Source organism: Hevea brasiliensis, chromosome 8 (assembly GCF_030052815.1).
Source record: "Hevea brasiliensis isolate MT/VB/25A 57/8 chromosome 8, ASM3005281v1, whole genome shotgun sequence".
NCBI lineage: Eukaryota > Viridiplantae > Streptophyta > Magnoliopsida > Malpighiales > Euphorbiaceae > Hevea > Hevea brasiliensis.
In genome coordinates this window covers 94367349-94384097 of record NC_079500.1, presented here as the reverse complement: position 1 = coordinate 94384097, position 16749 = coordinate 94367349, and the positions used below count along the sequence as shown (strand labels likewise).

General features: G+C 30.6%; 1 protein-coding gene and 1 pseudogene across 1 annotated transcript; both read left to right on the top strand.

Annotated features, from left to right (window-relative positions):
- Window positions 1–6257: 6257 nt before the first annotated feature.
- LOC110644318 (phosphoglycerate kinase, cytosolic-like) lies at window positions 6258–11244 on the top strand (annotated as a pseudogene).
- A 3425-nt stretch (window positions 11245–14669) lies between these two features.
- On the top strand, window positions 14670–15899 carry LOC131182352 (SAC3 family protein A-like). The gene is made up of 2 exons (XM_058151661.1): window positions 14670–14888; window positions 15457–15899. Exons 1-2 carry the CDS (start codon window positions 14682–14684, stop codon window positions 15556–15558), a joined length of 309 nt encoding a protein of 102 aa, XP_058007644.1. The 5' UTR covers window positions 14670–14681; the 3' UTR covers window positions 15559–15899.
- The last annotated feature ends 850 nt before the right edge of the window (window positions 15900–16749 follow it).

The window sequence follows — 16749 nt, the reverse complement described above, 5'->3', positions numbered from 1 at the left end:
TAAATGCACTTCAGCCACAAATACCATCACTTTCATCTCCTACGAAAATGTTTCAAACGCCTAAATAAATAAAATTGAGATGCTATAAAAATCAAATCTCTTAGAGTAATAAGTTTCAATTTACTATTAGAGTATGCCTATTAAAACTCGGGCTCATATAAAGATGAGTATATTTATCATCAGATTAAATTTTTATATATAGATTAATACATTTTATATATACACACTTTAATTAATTCTCTGTATATGTAGATATAAATATTTAATTTAATGATAATCAAGTTAGTTCTCATATAAATTTAAGTTTATATTATATGCATTCTTAATATTATTATACTCATTTTTAAAATTATTATGATATAATAAATTAAAATTTAAAATGATTTGAAGCAAAGCATGTGAGTAGATTTATTAAAAGGTAAGTAGAGAGAAGCACGATGAATGTCAGAAATGCACTTCACCACAAATACCATCACTTTCATCTCCTACAAAAATGTTTCAAACGCCTAAATAAATAAAATTGAGATGCTATGAAAATCAAATCTCTTAGAGTAATAAGTTTCAATTTAATATTAGAGTGTGCCTATTAAAACTCGGGCTCATATAAAGATGAGTATAATTATCATGAGATTAAATTTTTATATATAGATTAATACATTTTATATATACACACTTTAATTAATTCTCTATATATGTAGATATAAATATTTAATCTAATGATAATTAAGTTAGTTCTCATATAAATTTAAGTTTATATTAGATGCATTCTTAATATTATTATACTCATTTTTAAAATTATTATGATATAATAAATTAAAATTTAAAATGATTTGAAGCAAAGCATGTGAGTAGATTTATTAAAAGGTAAGTAGAGAGAAGCACGATGAATGCTGTAAATGCACTTCAGCCACAAATACCATCACTTTCATCTCCTACAAAAATGATTCAAACGCCTAAATAAATACAATTAAGATGCTATGAAAATCAAATCTCTTAGAGTAATAAGTTTCAATTTAATATTAAAGTGGGCCAATTAAAACTCGGGCTCATATAAAGATGAGTATATTTATCATCAGATTAAATTTTTATATATAGATTAATACATTTTATATATACACACTTTAATTAATTCTCTGTATATGTTAATATGCTATTGCTCCCAGCCGATGTGGGATGCAGAACTTGCCCTTTCAATACCCATCAATTATAAAGGAATGCATGATCAAAGCAAGACTTTTAGAGTATATTTTTCATTCAATTATAATCATAGTATTCTTTTGATTTTAATATTTATTTTGTAACATAAGAGATTAAAATTTAAAATGATTTGAAGCAAAGCATGTGAGGAGATTTATTAAAAGGTAAGTAGAGAGAAGCATGATGAACGCTGTAAATGCACTCCAGCCACAAATACCATCACTTTCATCTCCTACAAAAATGATTCAAACGCCTAAATAAATACAATTGAGATGCTATGAAAATCAAATCTCTTAGAGTAATAAGTTTCAATTTAATATTAAAGTGGGCCAATTAAAACTCGGGCTCATATAAAGATGAGTATATTTATCATCAGATTAAATTTTTATATATAGATTAATACATTTTATATATACACACTTTAATTAATTCTCTGTATATGTAGATATAAATATTTAATCTAATGATAATTAAGTTAGTTCTCATATAAATTTAAGTTTATATTAGATGCATTCTTAATATTATTATACTCATTTTTAAAATTATTATGATATAATAAATTAAAATTTAAAATGATTTGAAGCAAAGCATGTGAGTAGAGATTTATTAAAGGTAAGTAGAGAGAAGCACGATGAATCTTTGTCAGAAATGCACTTCTATGAAAATCAAATCTCTTAGAGTAATAAGTTTCAATTTAATATTTGAGTGTGCCTATTAAAACTCGGGCTCATATAAAGATGAGTATATTTATCATCAGATTAAGTTTTTATATATAGATTAATACATTTTATATATACACACTTTAATTAATTCTCTGTATATGTAGATATAAATATTTAATCTAATGATAATTAAGTTAGTTCTCATATAAATTTAAGTTTATATTAGATGCATTCTTAATATTATTATACTCATTTTTAAAATTATTATGATATAATAAATTAAAATTTAAAATGATTTGAAGCAAAGCATGTGAGTAGATTTATTAAAAGGTAAGTAGAGAGAGGCACGATGAATACTGTAAATGCACTTCAGCCACAAATACCATCACTTTCATCTCCTACAAAAATGTTTCAAATGCCTAAATAAATAAAATTGAGATGCTATGAAAATCAAATCTCTTAGAGTAATAAGTTTCAATTTAATATTAGAGTGTGCCTATTAAAACTCGGGCTCATATAAAGATGAGTACATTTATCATCAGATTAAATTTTTATATATAGATTAATACATTTTATATATACACACTTTAATTAATTCTATGTATATGTAGATATAAATATTTAATCTAATGATAATTAAGTTAGTTCTAATATAAATTTAAGTTTATATTAGATGCATTCTTAATATTATTATACTATTTTTTAAAATTATTATGATATAATAAATTAAAATTTAAAATAATTTGAAGAAAAGAATGTGAGTAGATTTATTAAAAGGTAAGTAGAGAGAAGCACGATAAATGCTGTAAATGCACTTCTATGAAAATCAAATCTCTTAGAGTAATAAGTTTCAATTTAATATTAGAGTGTGCCTATTAAAACTCGGGCTCATATAAAGATGAGTATATTTATCATCAGATTAAATTTTTATATATAGATTAATACATTTTATATATACACACTTTAATTAATTCACTGTATATGTAGATATAAATATTTAATCTAATGATAATTAAGTTAGTTCTCATATAAATTTAAGTTTATATTAGATGCATTCTTAATATTATTATACTCATTTTTAAAATTATTATGATATAATAAATTAAAATTTAAAATGATTTGAAGCAAAGCATGTGAGTAGATTTATTAAAAGGTAAGTAGAGAGAGGCACGATGAATACTGTAAATGCACTTCAACTACAAATACCATCACTTTCATCTCCTACAAAAATGTTTCAAATGCCTAAATAAATAAAATTGAGATGCTATGAAAATCAAATCTCTTAGAGTAATAAGTTTCCATTTAATATTAGAGTATGCCTATTAAAACTCGGGCTCATATAAAGATGAGTACATTTATCATCAGATTAAATTTTTATATATAGATTAATACATTTTACATATACACACTTTAATTAATTCTATGTATATGTAGATATAAATATTTAATCTAATGATAATTAAGTTAGTTCTCATATAAATTTAAGTTTATATTAGACGCATTCTTAATATTATTATACTAATTTTTAAAATTATTATGATATAATAAATTAAAATTTAAAATAATTTGAAGCAAAGAATGTGAGTAGATTTATTAAAAGGTAAGTAGAGAGAAGCACGATAAATGCTGTAAATGCACTTCTATGAAAATCAAATCTCTTAGAGTAATAAGTTTCAATTTAATATTAGAGTGTGCCTATTAAAACTCGGGCTCATATAAAGATGAGTATATTTATCATCAGATTAAATTTTTATATATAGATTAATACATTTTATATATACACACTTTAATTAATTCTCTGTATATGTAGATATAAATATTTAATCTAATGATAATTAAGTTAGTTCTCATATAAATTTAAGTTTATATTAGATGCATTCTTAATATTATTATACTCATTTTTAAAATTATTATGATATAATAAATTAAAATTTAAAATGATTTGAAGCAAAGCATGTGAGTAGAGATTTATTAAAGGTAAGTAGAGAGAAGCACGATGAATGCTGTAAATGCACTTCTATGAAAATCAAATCTCTTAGAGTAATAAGTTTCAATTTAATATTTGAGTGTGCCTATTAAAACTCGGGCTCATATAAAGATGAGTATATTTATCATCAGATTAAGTTTTTATATATAGATTAATACATTTTATATATACACACTTTCATTACCCATCAATTATAAAGGAATACATGATCAAAGCAAGACTTTTAGAGTATATTTTTCATTCAATTATAATCATAGTATTCTTTTGATTTTAATATTTATTTTGTAACATAAGAGATTAAAATTTAAAATGATTTGAAGCAAAGCATGTGAGCAGATTTATTAAAAGGTAAGTAGAGAGAAGCACGATGAATGCTGTAAATGCACTTCAGCCACAAATACCATCACTTTCATCTCCTACGAAAATGTTTCAAACGCCTAAATAAATAAAATTGAGATGCTATAAAAATCAAATCTCTTAGAGTAATAAGTTTCAATTTAATATTAGAGTGTGCCTATTAAAACTCGGGCTCATATAAAGATGAGTATATTTATCATCAGATTAAATTTTTATATATAGATTAATACATTTTATATATACACACTTTAATTAATTCTCTGTATATGTAGATATAAATATTTAATCTAATGATAATTAAGTTAGTTCTCATATAAATTTAAGTTTATATTAGATGCATTCTTAATATTATTATACTCATTTTTAAAATTATTATGATATAATAAATTAAAATTTAAAATGATTTGAAGCAAAGCATGTGAGTAGATTTATTAAAAGGTAAGTAGAGAGAAGCACGATGAATGTCAGAAATGCACTTCACCATAAATACCATCACTTTCATCTCATACAAAAATGTTTCAAACGCCTAAATAAATAAAATTGAGATGCTATGAAAATCAAATCTCTTAGAGTAATAAATTTCAATTTAATATTAGAGTGTGCCTATTAAAACTCGGGCTCATATAAAGATGAGTATATTTATCATCAGATTAAATTTTTATATATAGATTAATACATTTTATATATACACACTTTAATTAATTCTCTGTATATGTAGATATAAATATTTAATCTAATGATAATTAAGTTAGTTCTCATATAAATTTAAGTTTATATTAGATGCATTCTTAATATTATTATACTCATTTTAAAATTATTATGATATAATAAATTAAAATTTAAAATGATTTGAAGCAAAGCATGTGAGTAGGTTTATTAAAAGGTAAGTAGAGAGAAGCACGATGAATGTCAGTAAATGCACTTCACCACAAATACCATCACTTTCATCTCCTACAAAAATGTTTCAAACGCCTAAATAAATAAAATTGAGATGCTATGAAAATCAAATCTCTTAGAGTAATAAGTTTCAATTTAATATTAGAGTGTGCCTATTAAAACTCGGGCTCATATAAAGATGAGTATATTTATCATCAGATTAAATTTTTACATATAGATTAATACATTTTATATATACACACTTTAATTAATTCTCTGTATATGTAGATATAAATATTTAATCTAATGATAATTAAGTTAGTTCTCATATAAATTTAAGTTTATATTAGATGCATTCTTAATATTATTATACTAATTTTTAAAATTATTATGATATAATAAATTAAAATTTAAAATGATTTGAAACAAAGCATGTGAGTAGATTTATTAAAAGGTAAGTAGAGAGAAGCACGATGAATACTGTAAATGCACTTTAGCCACAAATACCATCACTTTCATCTCCTACAAAAATGTTTCAAATGCCTAAATAAATAAAATTGAGATGCTATGAAAATCAAATCTCTTAGAGTAATAAGTTTCAATTTAATATTAGAGTGTGCCTATTAAAACTCGGGCTCATATAAAGATGAGTATATTTATCATCAGATTAAATTTTTATATATAGATTAATATATTTTATATATACACACTTTAATTAATTCTCTGTATATGTGGATATAAATATTTAATCTAATGATAATTAAGTTAGTTCTCATATAAATTTAAGTTTATATTAGATGCATTCTTAATATTATTATACTCATTTTTAAAATTATTATGATATAATAAATTAAAATTTATTTTGAAATTAAATAAAAAATATGTTTACAAATAATGTAATTGAATTATTTTACTTTACAAAACCATTGAATATTAAACTTGACGCAACCGAAGATTCTAAAGCAAAAGTCAAAGTGTCAAAGCTTGTGATCTTCTAGAAGAATTCTTCTTATATTCTACTTATTTGTTTCTTTGCTTAATTTCAACTAATTATGAAATAAAAAGTTGGAATCTGATTCGCATATGGTGAAATGCAAAACCATCAACCGACAGCTCAAGGGTTTAAGCTGGACCACAGAGAAACCCAACCCACGTACTACATAGTGCAGACATCTCTAGCCCAGTGTGTACCCCGCCCCAAGAAAAACCACAATCCCCTTCGCCTTTGAAGCCTCCAAGGCCCCAGACCGAACAAATCCACCTAATCTTCCTCTCTCTCTCTCTCTCTTTCTAAAGCCTTCTTTATTTTCTTGCTTTGTCTTTTCTTCATTTCACCCAGAAAGCTCTGGTCTTGATCTTTACTTGTTTCTCGTTGTATGCAACTATCCTTCACTCACTGTTATCATATTTTATATATACTAATTTGTTTATATATGCGCGTGTGCGTGTTCTACTGATCTGGGTACTCATGTATTGGTTTGTTTATTCTGGGTTTTTTGCAGGTGTGTTGAGATATGGCTACAAAGAAGAGCGTTAGCAGTCTAAATGACGCAGATTTGAAGGGGAAGGGGGTGTTTGTGAGAGTGGATCTCAACGTCCCTTTGGATGATAACTTCAATATCACTGATGATACCAGGATCCGAGCTGCCGTTCCCACCATCAAGTACTTGATGGATCATGGCTCCAAAGTTATTCTTTGCACCCATTTGGTATATACTTGCAATGCCTTATTTAATGCTTTTTACCAGTTATATTTCTTGTTCTAGTTGGAAATTTTTTTTGTATTGATCTCTCCCTTTAGATCACTTATATTTACCCTTGTAGATTCTTGATATGTTTATTTGTTATTCTTCGTTTGCCCGACCCTTAATTTATGTGCTGATTTCATTGCTTCTACTAGTTGTATCTGCGTTTTTGGTGGTTATATGTCTGCAGATGTGTATCTACATCACGTAATTCTGATATCTCACAAAAACGCTGTTTGATTGTTGTGATATAGCTTATAGGATTTGCCTGAATCATGCGCATGTTAACAGATTTGCATGTTCTTCTGATATCTGATGCTGTTTTGATAAAATGGGTCTGTGGCTTGTCTTCTATCAATGCTCTGGTTGATATTTCTTTATTTTGCTTCCTGCTAGCTCCTTTGGATATGTATAAAATAGTTTAATTGTTTGTGGTTGTGATTACTTTTATCGTGAAATTGGCTTTTTCAATTATTATTATGCAACTTCTCAGCTTTATTTTTCAGTAGTGCCTATTTACCCTTTTGATCAGATTTCTGCTTGGTTCTGTAATTAGCTGTTTGGATCTACAGTGGTCGCTGCCCGATAAGCTTTTTATTTTTTTCGGAATAGTTTTTGCTGGTGCAAAATGTGGCTTTGAAAATGGATTTGTGCCATGATATCTGTCATATATTCATATTTGATATCTGGGAGAGGACACCTACATTCATACACATGGTGTATTTTCTTTGGTGTAATTGTGGTAGTAATTGGATGGCATTAATCTGCTTAGTCAATTAATCAAGTAGAAGGATCAGTTTGAAGGACTAAAAACAAAAATCCTAAGTGTTTTTAGTACTGAAGAAAGGTGGGCATCACAAAATTTATTTATCTAAGCATTTTTAAGTTTCTTTGTTGCTATTGTTTCTTTTGATGGCTTCATTTGTCTAAATGTGGATAAGGCAGTGCTTAGCTATCTGGGCCTTCCCAATGAAAGCTCTTCTTGGACTTGTAATAGTAGAATTATCAGTTCCTTTTGTCGGTTGTAATATGCATCATCTTTTTGTCTTTTTCTGCCATGAGGAAAATTTCCTCGTCTTCTAGGTTATGTTAATCTTGTTTTTTTCTAGGTTATGTTATTCTTGTTTTTTTTTTTTTTTATTTTTTTTATCATTGTTATGACTATTGATTGAATTTACGTGATCAAAATTCATGGAATTGGTAAATTAAGGTTATATTTTCCTTTGCTCAACCTCTATTGGGGTGTATAGTGTGATATTCCTTCTTCTCTTCTCCATCGTTGTGAGACTGTAGTCCATCTAGATATATCATACATTTTTGTCATAGACATCATTAAATGAAAAGATCATGCCTGACCTCTGCAATCCATTTTTATGGAATATTCAGTTTCTTTTTGAAAATTGAGTTTTAACTTTCTTTGGCAAGAATATGAATATTTGTTATAAAAAAAAAATCCAGACTGGAGGTGTGCTACCTTATGCTTGAAGTAATGTTGCCAAGACGTATGAGGTGATATGGGATGCATTAAATTATTCAAAAATAATTGGAATTGATAAAAGATATTCATTTATGTGGAATATTTGTTATTATTTTGAAAGTTGAACTAAAACCTGTTATTTAAAAGGGTTAAGATTTGAAGATGAGTAAAATTACTGAAATGTGACAGGCTGAAGAAAGATGCACTGTTGTTTACATGAGCGTATGAAAAAGTTGATAGCTCTTTTACTATGAACAAAACCTATGATCTAGAGTGATGGTTTGCTTACTGGCATGAAAGTATGTGCATTCCTTTCAATCACATGTCTGTTGCATAATAGAATAAATGAGTATGTGATAAATATGATTTTATTCTGTGCCAATTTTTGATAGTGAGCACTTGTATGATTATTTTATCTGATTGTGCTTTTCAGGGACGTCCAAAGGGTGTTACGCCCAAGTAAAGCTTGAAGCCACTTGTACCTAGGCTATCTGAACTTCTTGGAGTCCAGGTTTGCCTTCGTCTCTCTGTCCCCTCTCCTCCCCAACTCCTACTCCTCCACTCCCCTCTCTGTTCCTCTGTTTTTGGATTATCTGGGTTGCTTAGTTTTTCTTATTCCTCTATACAATAGGTTAAAATGGCTAATGACTGTATTGGTGAGGAAGTTGAGAAACTGGTGGCTGAGCTCTCAGACGGAGGTGTCTTGCTTCTTGAGAATGTAAGGTTCCACAAGGAGGAGGAAAAGAATGATCCTGAATTCTCCAAGAAACTAGCTGCTCTTGCAGATGTCTACGTTAATGATGCATTTGGCAGTGCTCATAGAGCCCATGCATCAACAGAGGGTGTGGCTAAATACTTGAAACCTTCTGTTGCCGGTTTTCTTATGCAGAAGGTGTGTTAGATGCCTGTTCATTTTTCTTTGTTCTTTCATGAAAGAATGCTGATGTGCCTTTGCAATTAGGAACTTGACTATCTTGTTGGAGCTGTGGCAAATCCTAAGAAGCCTTTTGCTGCAATTGTTGGTGGCTTAAAGGTATCAACCAAGATTGGAGTGATAGAATCCCTCCTGGGGAAGGTTGATATCCTCATATTGGGTGGAGGAATGATGTTTACTTTATACAAGGCACAAGGGTACTCAGTTGGGTCATCCCTTGTGGAGGAGGACAAACTTGATCTTGCAACTTCACTTGTTGAAAAAGCCAAGGCTAAGTGGGTATCTTTACTGCTGCCTACTGATGTGGTCATTGCTGACAAGTTTGCAGCTGATGCCAACAGCAAGGTATGCTTTTCAATGGCTTTTGTAGTGAATTTTTGCCTGGTTTAAGTGACCAAGAGAAACTTGAATTTCTTAAGAGAAGCATCTTAGATATCAACTGGTGGTGGTGCCAGTTTGGAGTTGTTGGAAGGCAAAGAACTTCCAGGTGTTCTTGCTCTTGATGAAGCCACACCAGTTGCTGTGTAAGATTAATCTAATTTTTCCCCCTCATCCCTGTGTCAGTGCTTTTATCGTGCTTCATAAAGGAGAAAGGGTTGTTGTAGAAAGATATGAGCTCATGTTGTAAATTTTTCTCTTTGTTTCTTTATGCTAAAATTGCTAAAATAGACAGCAAGGATGAGCAAAGAGAGCCATCCAAGTTTTTAATATATGGTTCATTTTTATCAGTTGTTTTATTTAGAGCTTCTATAATGAATTGATGTGTATGAAATTGAGAACAAAAATTGATAAAGGGCGGAAAAACCTCAATTTGTTTTTCTTTTCTTCCTTATATTAATAAATTCTAGTTTTGATGCTGAAATCATCGATTGATTCCATACAATTGTTTTCAGTTAATATTTTGGTTTCTTGTTTGAAATATCCACATTCCACAACACAGATGTCTCTCACATGGCAGCAAAGGTTTTCAAAGCCAACCGGTTTGAATATCCAGAGAGTGAGAACAGCACAAGAATATAGATCGCTCCCTTTGATTGCAAATCTGCCGTTTGAAGCATTTCAGTATGCCCAAAATGTCCAATCATGCGGTTGAAATGTATTGTGCATATATGACAAGGGGTTAACAAATTGAAAATGGTGGAGGTGGTAGCTGTAGCGCTCTTATGTGATCTCCTCCCCAGTCTGTCGCAATGATGCCAAAGACGGTGGAAAGTAACCTACGCAACAAACTGTGTCACAGAATCACCTTACTGTCAGAGCACATGATACTTTCTTCGTTGGACCACTTTTTGTATACAGTAACACAGCATAGAACTTCTGTTAAAAAATACTGTAAAATTATTTAAAATATTATAAATATATCAGATTGGCATGAGAAAATATGTTTTTAAAATCGTTTGAAAAAGAAATCTTGATGTGTATTAATTGATATGATAGAAATAAAAAACAGAAAAAAAATCATAGAAGGGCACCATCCTTTTTTCTTCAATCTATTCGTAAGTGGAATATATATTTTGTCTGTTTCAAAATTCAACTCTCTTTGTGGCTACGACTAAGTCCTGGATTATGAAGTTCGATGGAAATCATTCGTCTTTGTGCAAGGGAAAAAAAACAAATAAATATAAATAATAATTTAAAGAAAATAGATTCAATATTATACATAAAAACAGAACTTGAAGATGATAGCTAATTATTTATGATTTGGAATAAAACATCTCACAGTGGCCTAAATATGCCCTGGATTATATAGGAAAAAGGCAAACACACCAGGAGGCCGTAAGCCCCGTTCTGTTAGAACCCTAGAGCGGGCTAAGTGAATAACTGTGAAGCAACGGCCACTGTGACTCAAGTATAGAATTCGAGGGCTCCAAACTTGTCTCAGCCCCTCGCCAATTGCGATCGAATTCCATGCCTAAGTTTTCCCGATTCCGGGACTGCATCTCTGCAGGAAGGGCCCGGGGACTTTCCTGGGTACAAGCAGAGGCACCCAACCACCACCTCCTGGTGAAGTGCCTTTGATGCCCTTGGTGGAGACTTATAAAGTTAATATGCTATTGCTCCCAGCCGATGTGGGACGCAAAACTTGCCCTTTCATTTAGGGCTGAGCACAATACGGTTCAAACCGAAAAACCGAACCAAACCGATTCAATTCGGTTCAATCGGTTCGGTTTTAAAAGTTAATCGGTTCGGTTTTAATTTATAAAAATTTTGGTTATTTCGGTTCGGTTCGGTTTTGAAGAGAAAAAATCGAACCGAATCGATTTTTGAATTAATTTATTTTTATGGAAAATTTATGAATTATATTTAATTTTATATATATTAATTATTTAATTTCATTGATTAATGGTTATTAGGTTCAAACCAAAGTTAAAATTAGACCAAATAACTTGAAAATCAAGTCTAAATTAAAAAATCAATCAAAAATCAAACTGATCGGTTTAAACCGAACCGAACCGAATTAAAGCGGTTCGGTTTGATTCGGTTTTTCACTAATTTCGGTTCGGTTCGGTTTCTAAAATTGGCGGTTCGGTTTTGATAATTTAATTCGGTTCGGTTCGGTTCGGTTTGAACCGATTGCTCACCCCTAATCATGTTTACCTTTTTTTTTTTTTTTTCCCTTAATTTGTTTTTTACACAGCAAAAGATTAAAAGGTAATTTCTTCATGTGGCACTTTACATCATAAGGAATTACAACAAATTAGGAACTAAATCTTCACTGATAGCTTAATGCTCTCCTAAGACTTGGGCAATCACACTAATTTAGGCTAGCTGTATGTAACAAAACTATACTTTTTTTTTTTTTTAAAGTTATATCAAGAAGGCCTAACTAAATAAGGGAAGAAAAAAAAAATACTAATCAGGGATTACAACAAACTAAGAACTAAATCAGGGATTATACAAATAATAAGGGATTGCAACAAACTAAGAACTAAATCAGGGATTATACAAATAATAAGGGATTGCAACAAATTAGAATCTAAATCAAGAATTGTACAACTAAGTGATTATATAGCTAGTGAATTCTAAGTCAACTCTTCCTCAAATAAGGAATAAAAATAAATAGGAAAGATTTTAGAGATTCTAATAGTACATATTTAACATTCTCTATTTTTGGCTATAATATAGGATCTGATTAAGCTAAAATATTACTTTTCACATATGTAAATTTTTTTGTACTATATAAATCGTATCTATTAAAGAGTTTTCAGTGCCTTTTTCGTCAAACACTTGCTATAAACCCTAAGAAACTGGAGTTAATTAATCTTTCTTTAAATTTCATTTCTTTTCTATAACCTTATTATTTTTTGATTTTTATCTCTTATATTATTACATGTACTGCACTGTAAATAATATATTTTTTTTCCTTTTAAATTAGAAGTATGATATTTTAATGTTATATATATATAAAAGCTATGGCGCCTCACTTTAAAAAGGCACTCGCCTCGCCTCTCGCCTAAGGTTATAATAGGGTACCCTATCGCCTTAATGTCCCCTTTCTCCTTAATAACATTGCTTATATGTTAAATTAACAACCTGAGGCGTTTCCTTTTATTACCAATTGTGCCATATTATACAAATAATTGACTAGTTTTTGGATCTAGTTTTTGTTCCAAAATGTCTTTGACGTTTCATAATGTGCTTTAGAGGGGTGATCCAATATATGAAACATGAGCACTTGTGCCTTAACCTTGCTTTGCTGAGAGGCTGCAAGCTGCAACCGTAGCTTGAACTGATGACCTCAAAGTTACAAATGAAGTAACTTTACTATTACACCAAAGCTATAATGAGCATTAAACTTTTACAAAATGTCAAGCATTAATAAACAGATTTCTTGACCTATCCTACATCAATTCCTTGAACTATTTTGCACCTTTTAGGAACCTTTAGTGTGAAACCACTTTCATGGATTTAGTGTGCCTTGAAATGAGGAGAAATTGTGAGACATGATTTTATTCTTGAATATTGTAGAATAAGCGCAATACATGCTTGTACATGTGTATGCACATAGCCTAGAGAGAATTGTAGATCCACTTTTAAGTAATGCAAACTTCAAAATAGCATTCAAGTATGAGAACCATTCATAGAAAGTGTAGTTAAAAGTGTTATTAAGGCGAGAGGCGACATTAAGACAATAGGGTACCCTATGGACTTAGGCAAGAGTTGAGGCGAGAGCCTTTTTGAAGTGAGGCGTGCATATATATATATATATATATATATATATATATATATATATATATATATATATATATATACTTTTACTAGTTTAATGAGTAAAATACAATATTGAAAAGGAAAAAACATATTATTTGCAGTGCATTCATTATATGTAATATAAGAGAAATAGAAAATAAAAACTCAAGTTATAGAAAGGAAATGAAATTCAAAAAAAAATTAATTAACTCCTCTTTATTAGGGTTTAGAACAAGTCTTTGACTAAAAAAGGCACTAAATAGTAGGATTTACATAGGATAGAAAAATTTACATTTGTGGAAAGTAATATTCTAGCTTAATCAGATCTTGTATTGCAGCAAAAAATGAAGAATGTCAAATATGTGCCGTTAGAATCTTCAAAATTTTCCTATTTATTTTTATTCCTTATATGAGGAAGAGTTTACTTAGGAATTCACTAGCTATATAATCACTTGCTGTATAATCTTTGATTTAGATCCTAATTTGTTGTAATCCTTGTTAGCTGTATAATCCTTGATTTAGTTCATTTGTTGTAATATCTGATTAGTTGTTTTTTCCTTGTTTAGTTAGATTTTCTTGGTGTATAAATTCTTCTTATACCTGCAACTTAAAAAACAAAAAAAAGAAAACAATATAGTTTTGTTCATGTACAATTAGCCTAAATTAGTATGATTGCCTAAGTTTTAGGAGAGGATTAAGCTATCAATGCAAATTTAGTTCCCAATTTGTGGTAAACCCTGATGATGAAGAGCGTTATATGAGGAAATTGCTTTCTAATCTTTTGTTGTGTAAATAACAAAAAAAAAAAAAAAAGGGTAAATGTTACATGAAAAAGGTGCTGCCTCTGTCACCTCTCACCTGGCACCTTTCTCTTTGGGGAGCTCGCCTCATGCAATCCAGGCGAGGCGCTAGAGGGTCGCCTCGCCTCGCCTCGCCTCGCCTGGCACCTCGTGTGGCACCTTGGAGTGCCTTTAACAACATTGCATGGTTATTGAAGGTGAAAGCCACACTAAGGTGCAAAGGATTCTTGGACTGAGATGTGAGGCTCAAGTGCATACCTGAGCGACATTAGGCGCATTGAAAACAAAATAAGACGTATATAATCCTAAATAGGACTAAAATATAAGCACCATTAAATAACATAAACCTAAATAGGACTAAAATCCTTTTTTTTTATTTGTCAAATTGTCAATTCAATGTGTTATAAGATAGTGATGGTAATTTTTGTCTCTCTGCAGATCTCTGTGTTGAAAAGATGCGCTATAAGGCTGTAAGCTGCATATCCCGGTCATATCGCCCTACTGTGCCTGTTTCATACATTGCACAGGTTTTGGGCTTCTCCAGCACAAGTGAAGGAAATGACCAGGTCTCAGTTGGATTAGAGGAATGTGTAGAGTGGTTGAGAGCACATGGTGCATGCCTCACTTCAGACGGTAATGGAGAGATGCAGCTGGATACAAAGGTATCTTCAACTTCAACCTTTTTTTTTTAATGTAATTTAATTTTAATAAAGGGAAAAGATTTTCTTTTCATTTTGGTCCTGCATAAGAACCAAGTTTCTGAAGTTTGTTACTGTCAGGATTTTACCAGCACGGAATGGTTTAGAGGGTGAACCAATCCCTTTCCTCTGATCTTCCCTCTTTCAGTAATTCATGTATGCCTTAATTGGGTTTAGTTATACGGATCATTCTTCTTTCCATGCATCTCCACTTGTCTCTCTTGGCCAGGGGAAAAAATAAATTTGCTGGATGTCTTTCCTAGATTAGTGAAACCAAAGAGATATGCCCTCTGGTTTTAGAAATGACAGATGGCTATCCCATAGGAGAACCATAATTGATAGTGGAAAAAGAAATAAAAGAAAATACAACACGTTTCAGCATTACTGTTTGTGCCACTGACCTCTTCTCTCTCTTCTTCTTATTCCTTTTTTTTTTTTTAAATAAATTTAATAATGTTAATTAAGGCAGCTGATGTTATACTTTTAAGGGCTAATTCAATGGTAACTTTGTATGACTTAATATGATGTGCAGGCTTCATCTTCTAGTCTTTATATTCCAGAACCCGAGGATGCTGTGTCCCATGGAGATGCTAGTCTGGCTGTTAATGATTTTCTTGCACGGACATCCTTGTAGTCAAAATGTAATGATTGTATACATTTAATAAGAAAAATTTGAAAATTGCACAGCGCTCAACAATATGTACAACCAGAAGATTAGGTTTCTTCCCTGACCTGGAAGTGAGAGGTCAACTCAAGCCTTTAGCGAGGGTAGATCATAGATGTATAAAAGCACATATAACGAAAATAGAGCAGAGGCTCCCCTAAGAAATTTGTCGCCTAGAATTGCGGAGGGATTGAATTACGACAAAAACCATATGATTTATATTCTTCCTTTTTGTCTTGAACGATGATAATTCATTCTTTGCTGGGGAAGAAGATGGAACTTGTTAGGGGGGAGAAGGGAAGAGAACAAGAACAAATAGCTTTGTTGTATTTTTATTAATTACAGTTCAATGATTTTTTTTTAGCATTAGTTCGCAATCATTTGCTTTTTTTTGTACCCAATTGAACTAAATCGTTTGCTTAACTGTAGACAAAAAAAATTTGTTTATTTCATTTATGATTGATGCTTAGCTTTCTCGCTGCAGTTCACAAATGCGAGGATTGTGTTTGATAGGGTTGGGTTGAGCTCTACAGGAACACTGCAACATCTTCAATCATGTATCTTTTTGATTCACAAGCTTATTAACATATATATAATTACCTTTTCTTGTGCATTAGATGTAATTCTATTTCGACATTTTGCAAATTATATGAAAGAAATTAATTTATTATCATAATTTTTTCTTTGATTCTAGTACATTATATTAGGAGGTTTCGTCTGCCGGAAGCTGGAGAATAACTTGTGAAGAACGCATCTGCAACATTGAGAAAAACTAATCTCCGAAATTCACAGAAGTGACCTGAGAAAAATCAAAACTCTTTAACCCCCAACTGGCCGCAGTACTAGAACACTTTGACAACACATGCACAGAATCTTCAGGTTCACCATAAAATAAATATCCAATGTCAAACTGCAGGCCACATTGATGTAAACACAATTCAGTTAGTAACACATCACGGCATGCTCTTCACCAGAATTTTTTTAATTTTAGGAGGAAGAGCAATCTATTCCAATGACCCGGAATTGCCCCATTGACCTGAGATCTGAGCGAAGAGCAACCACGACGGTAAGCCGACTTAACCGAATAAATTCCACCCCCATCTATCAGACCTGCTGAAATGACTAATTGGAATTTGACAAATTAGATCCACATCGCGTTGC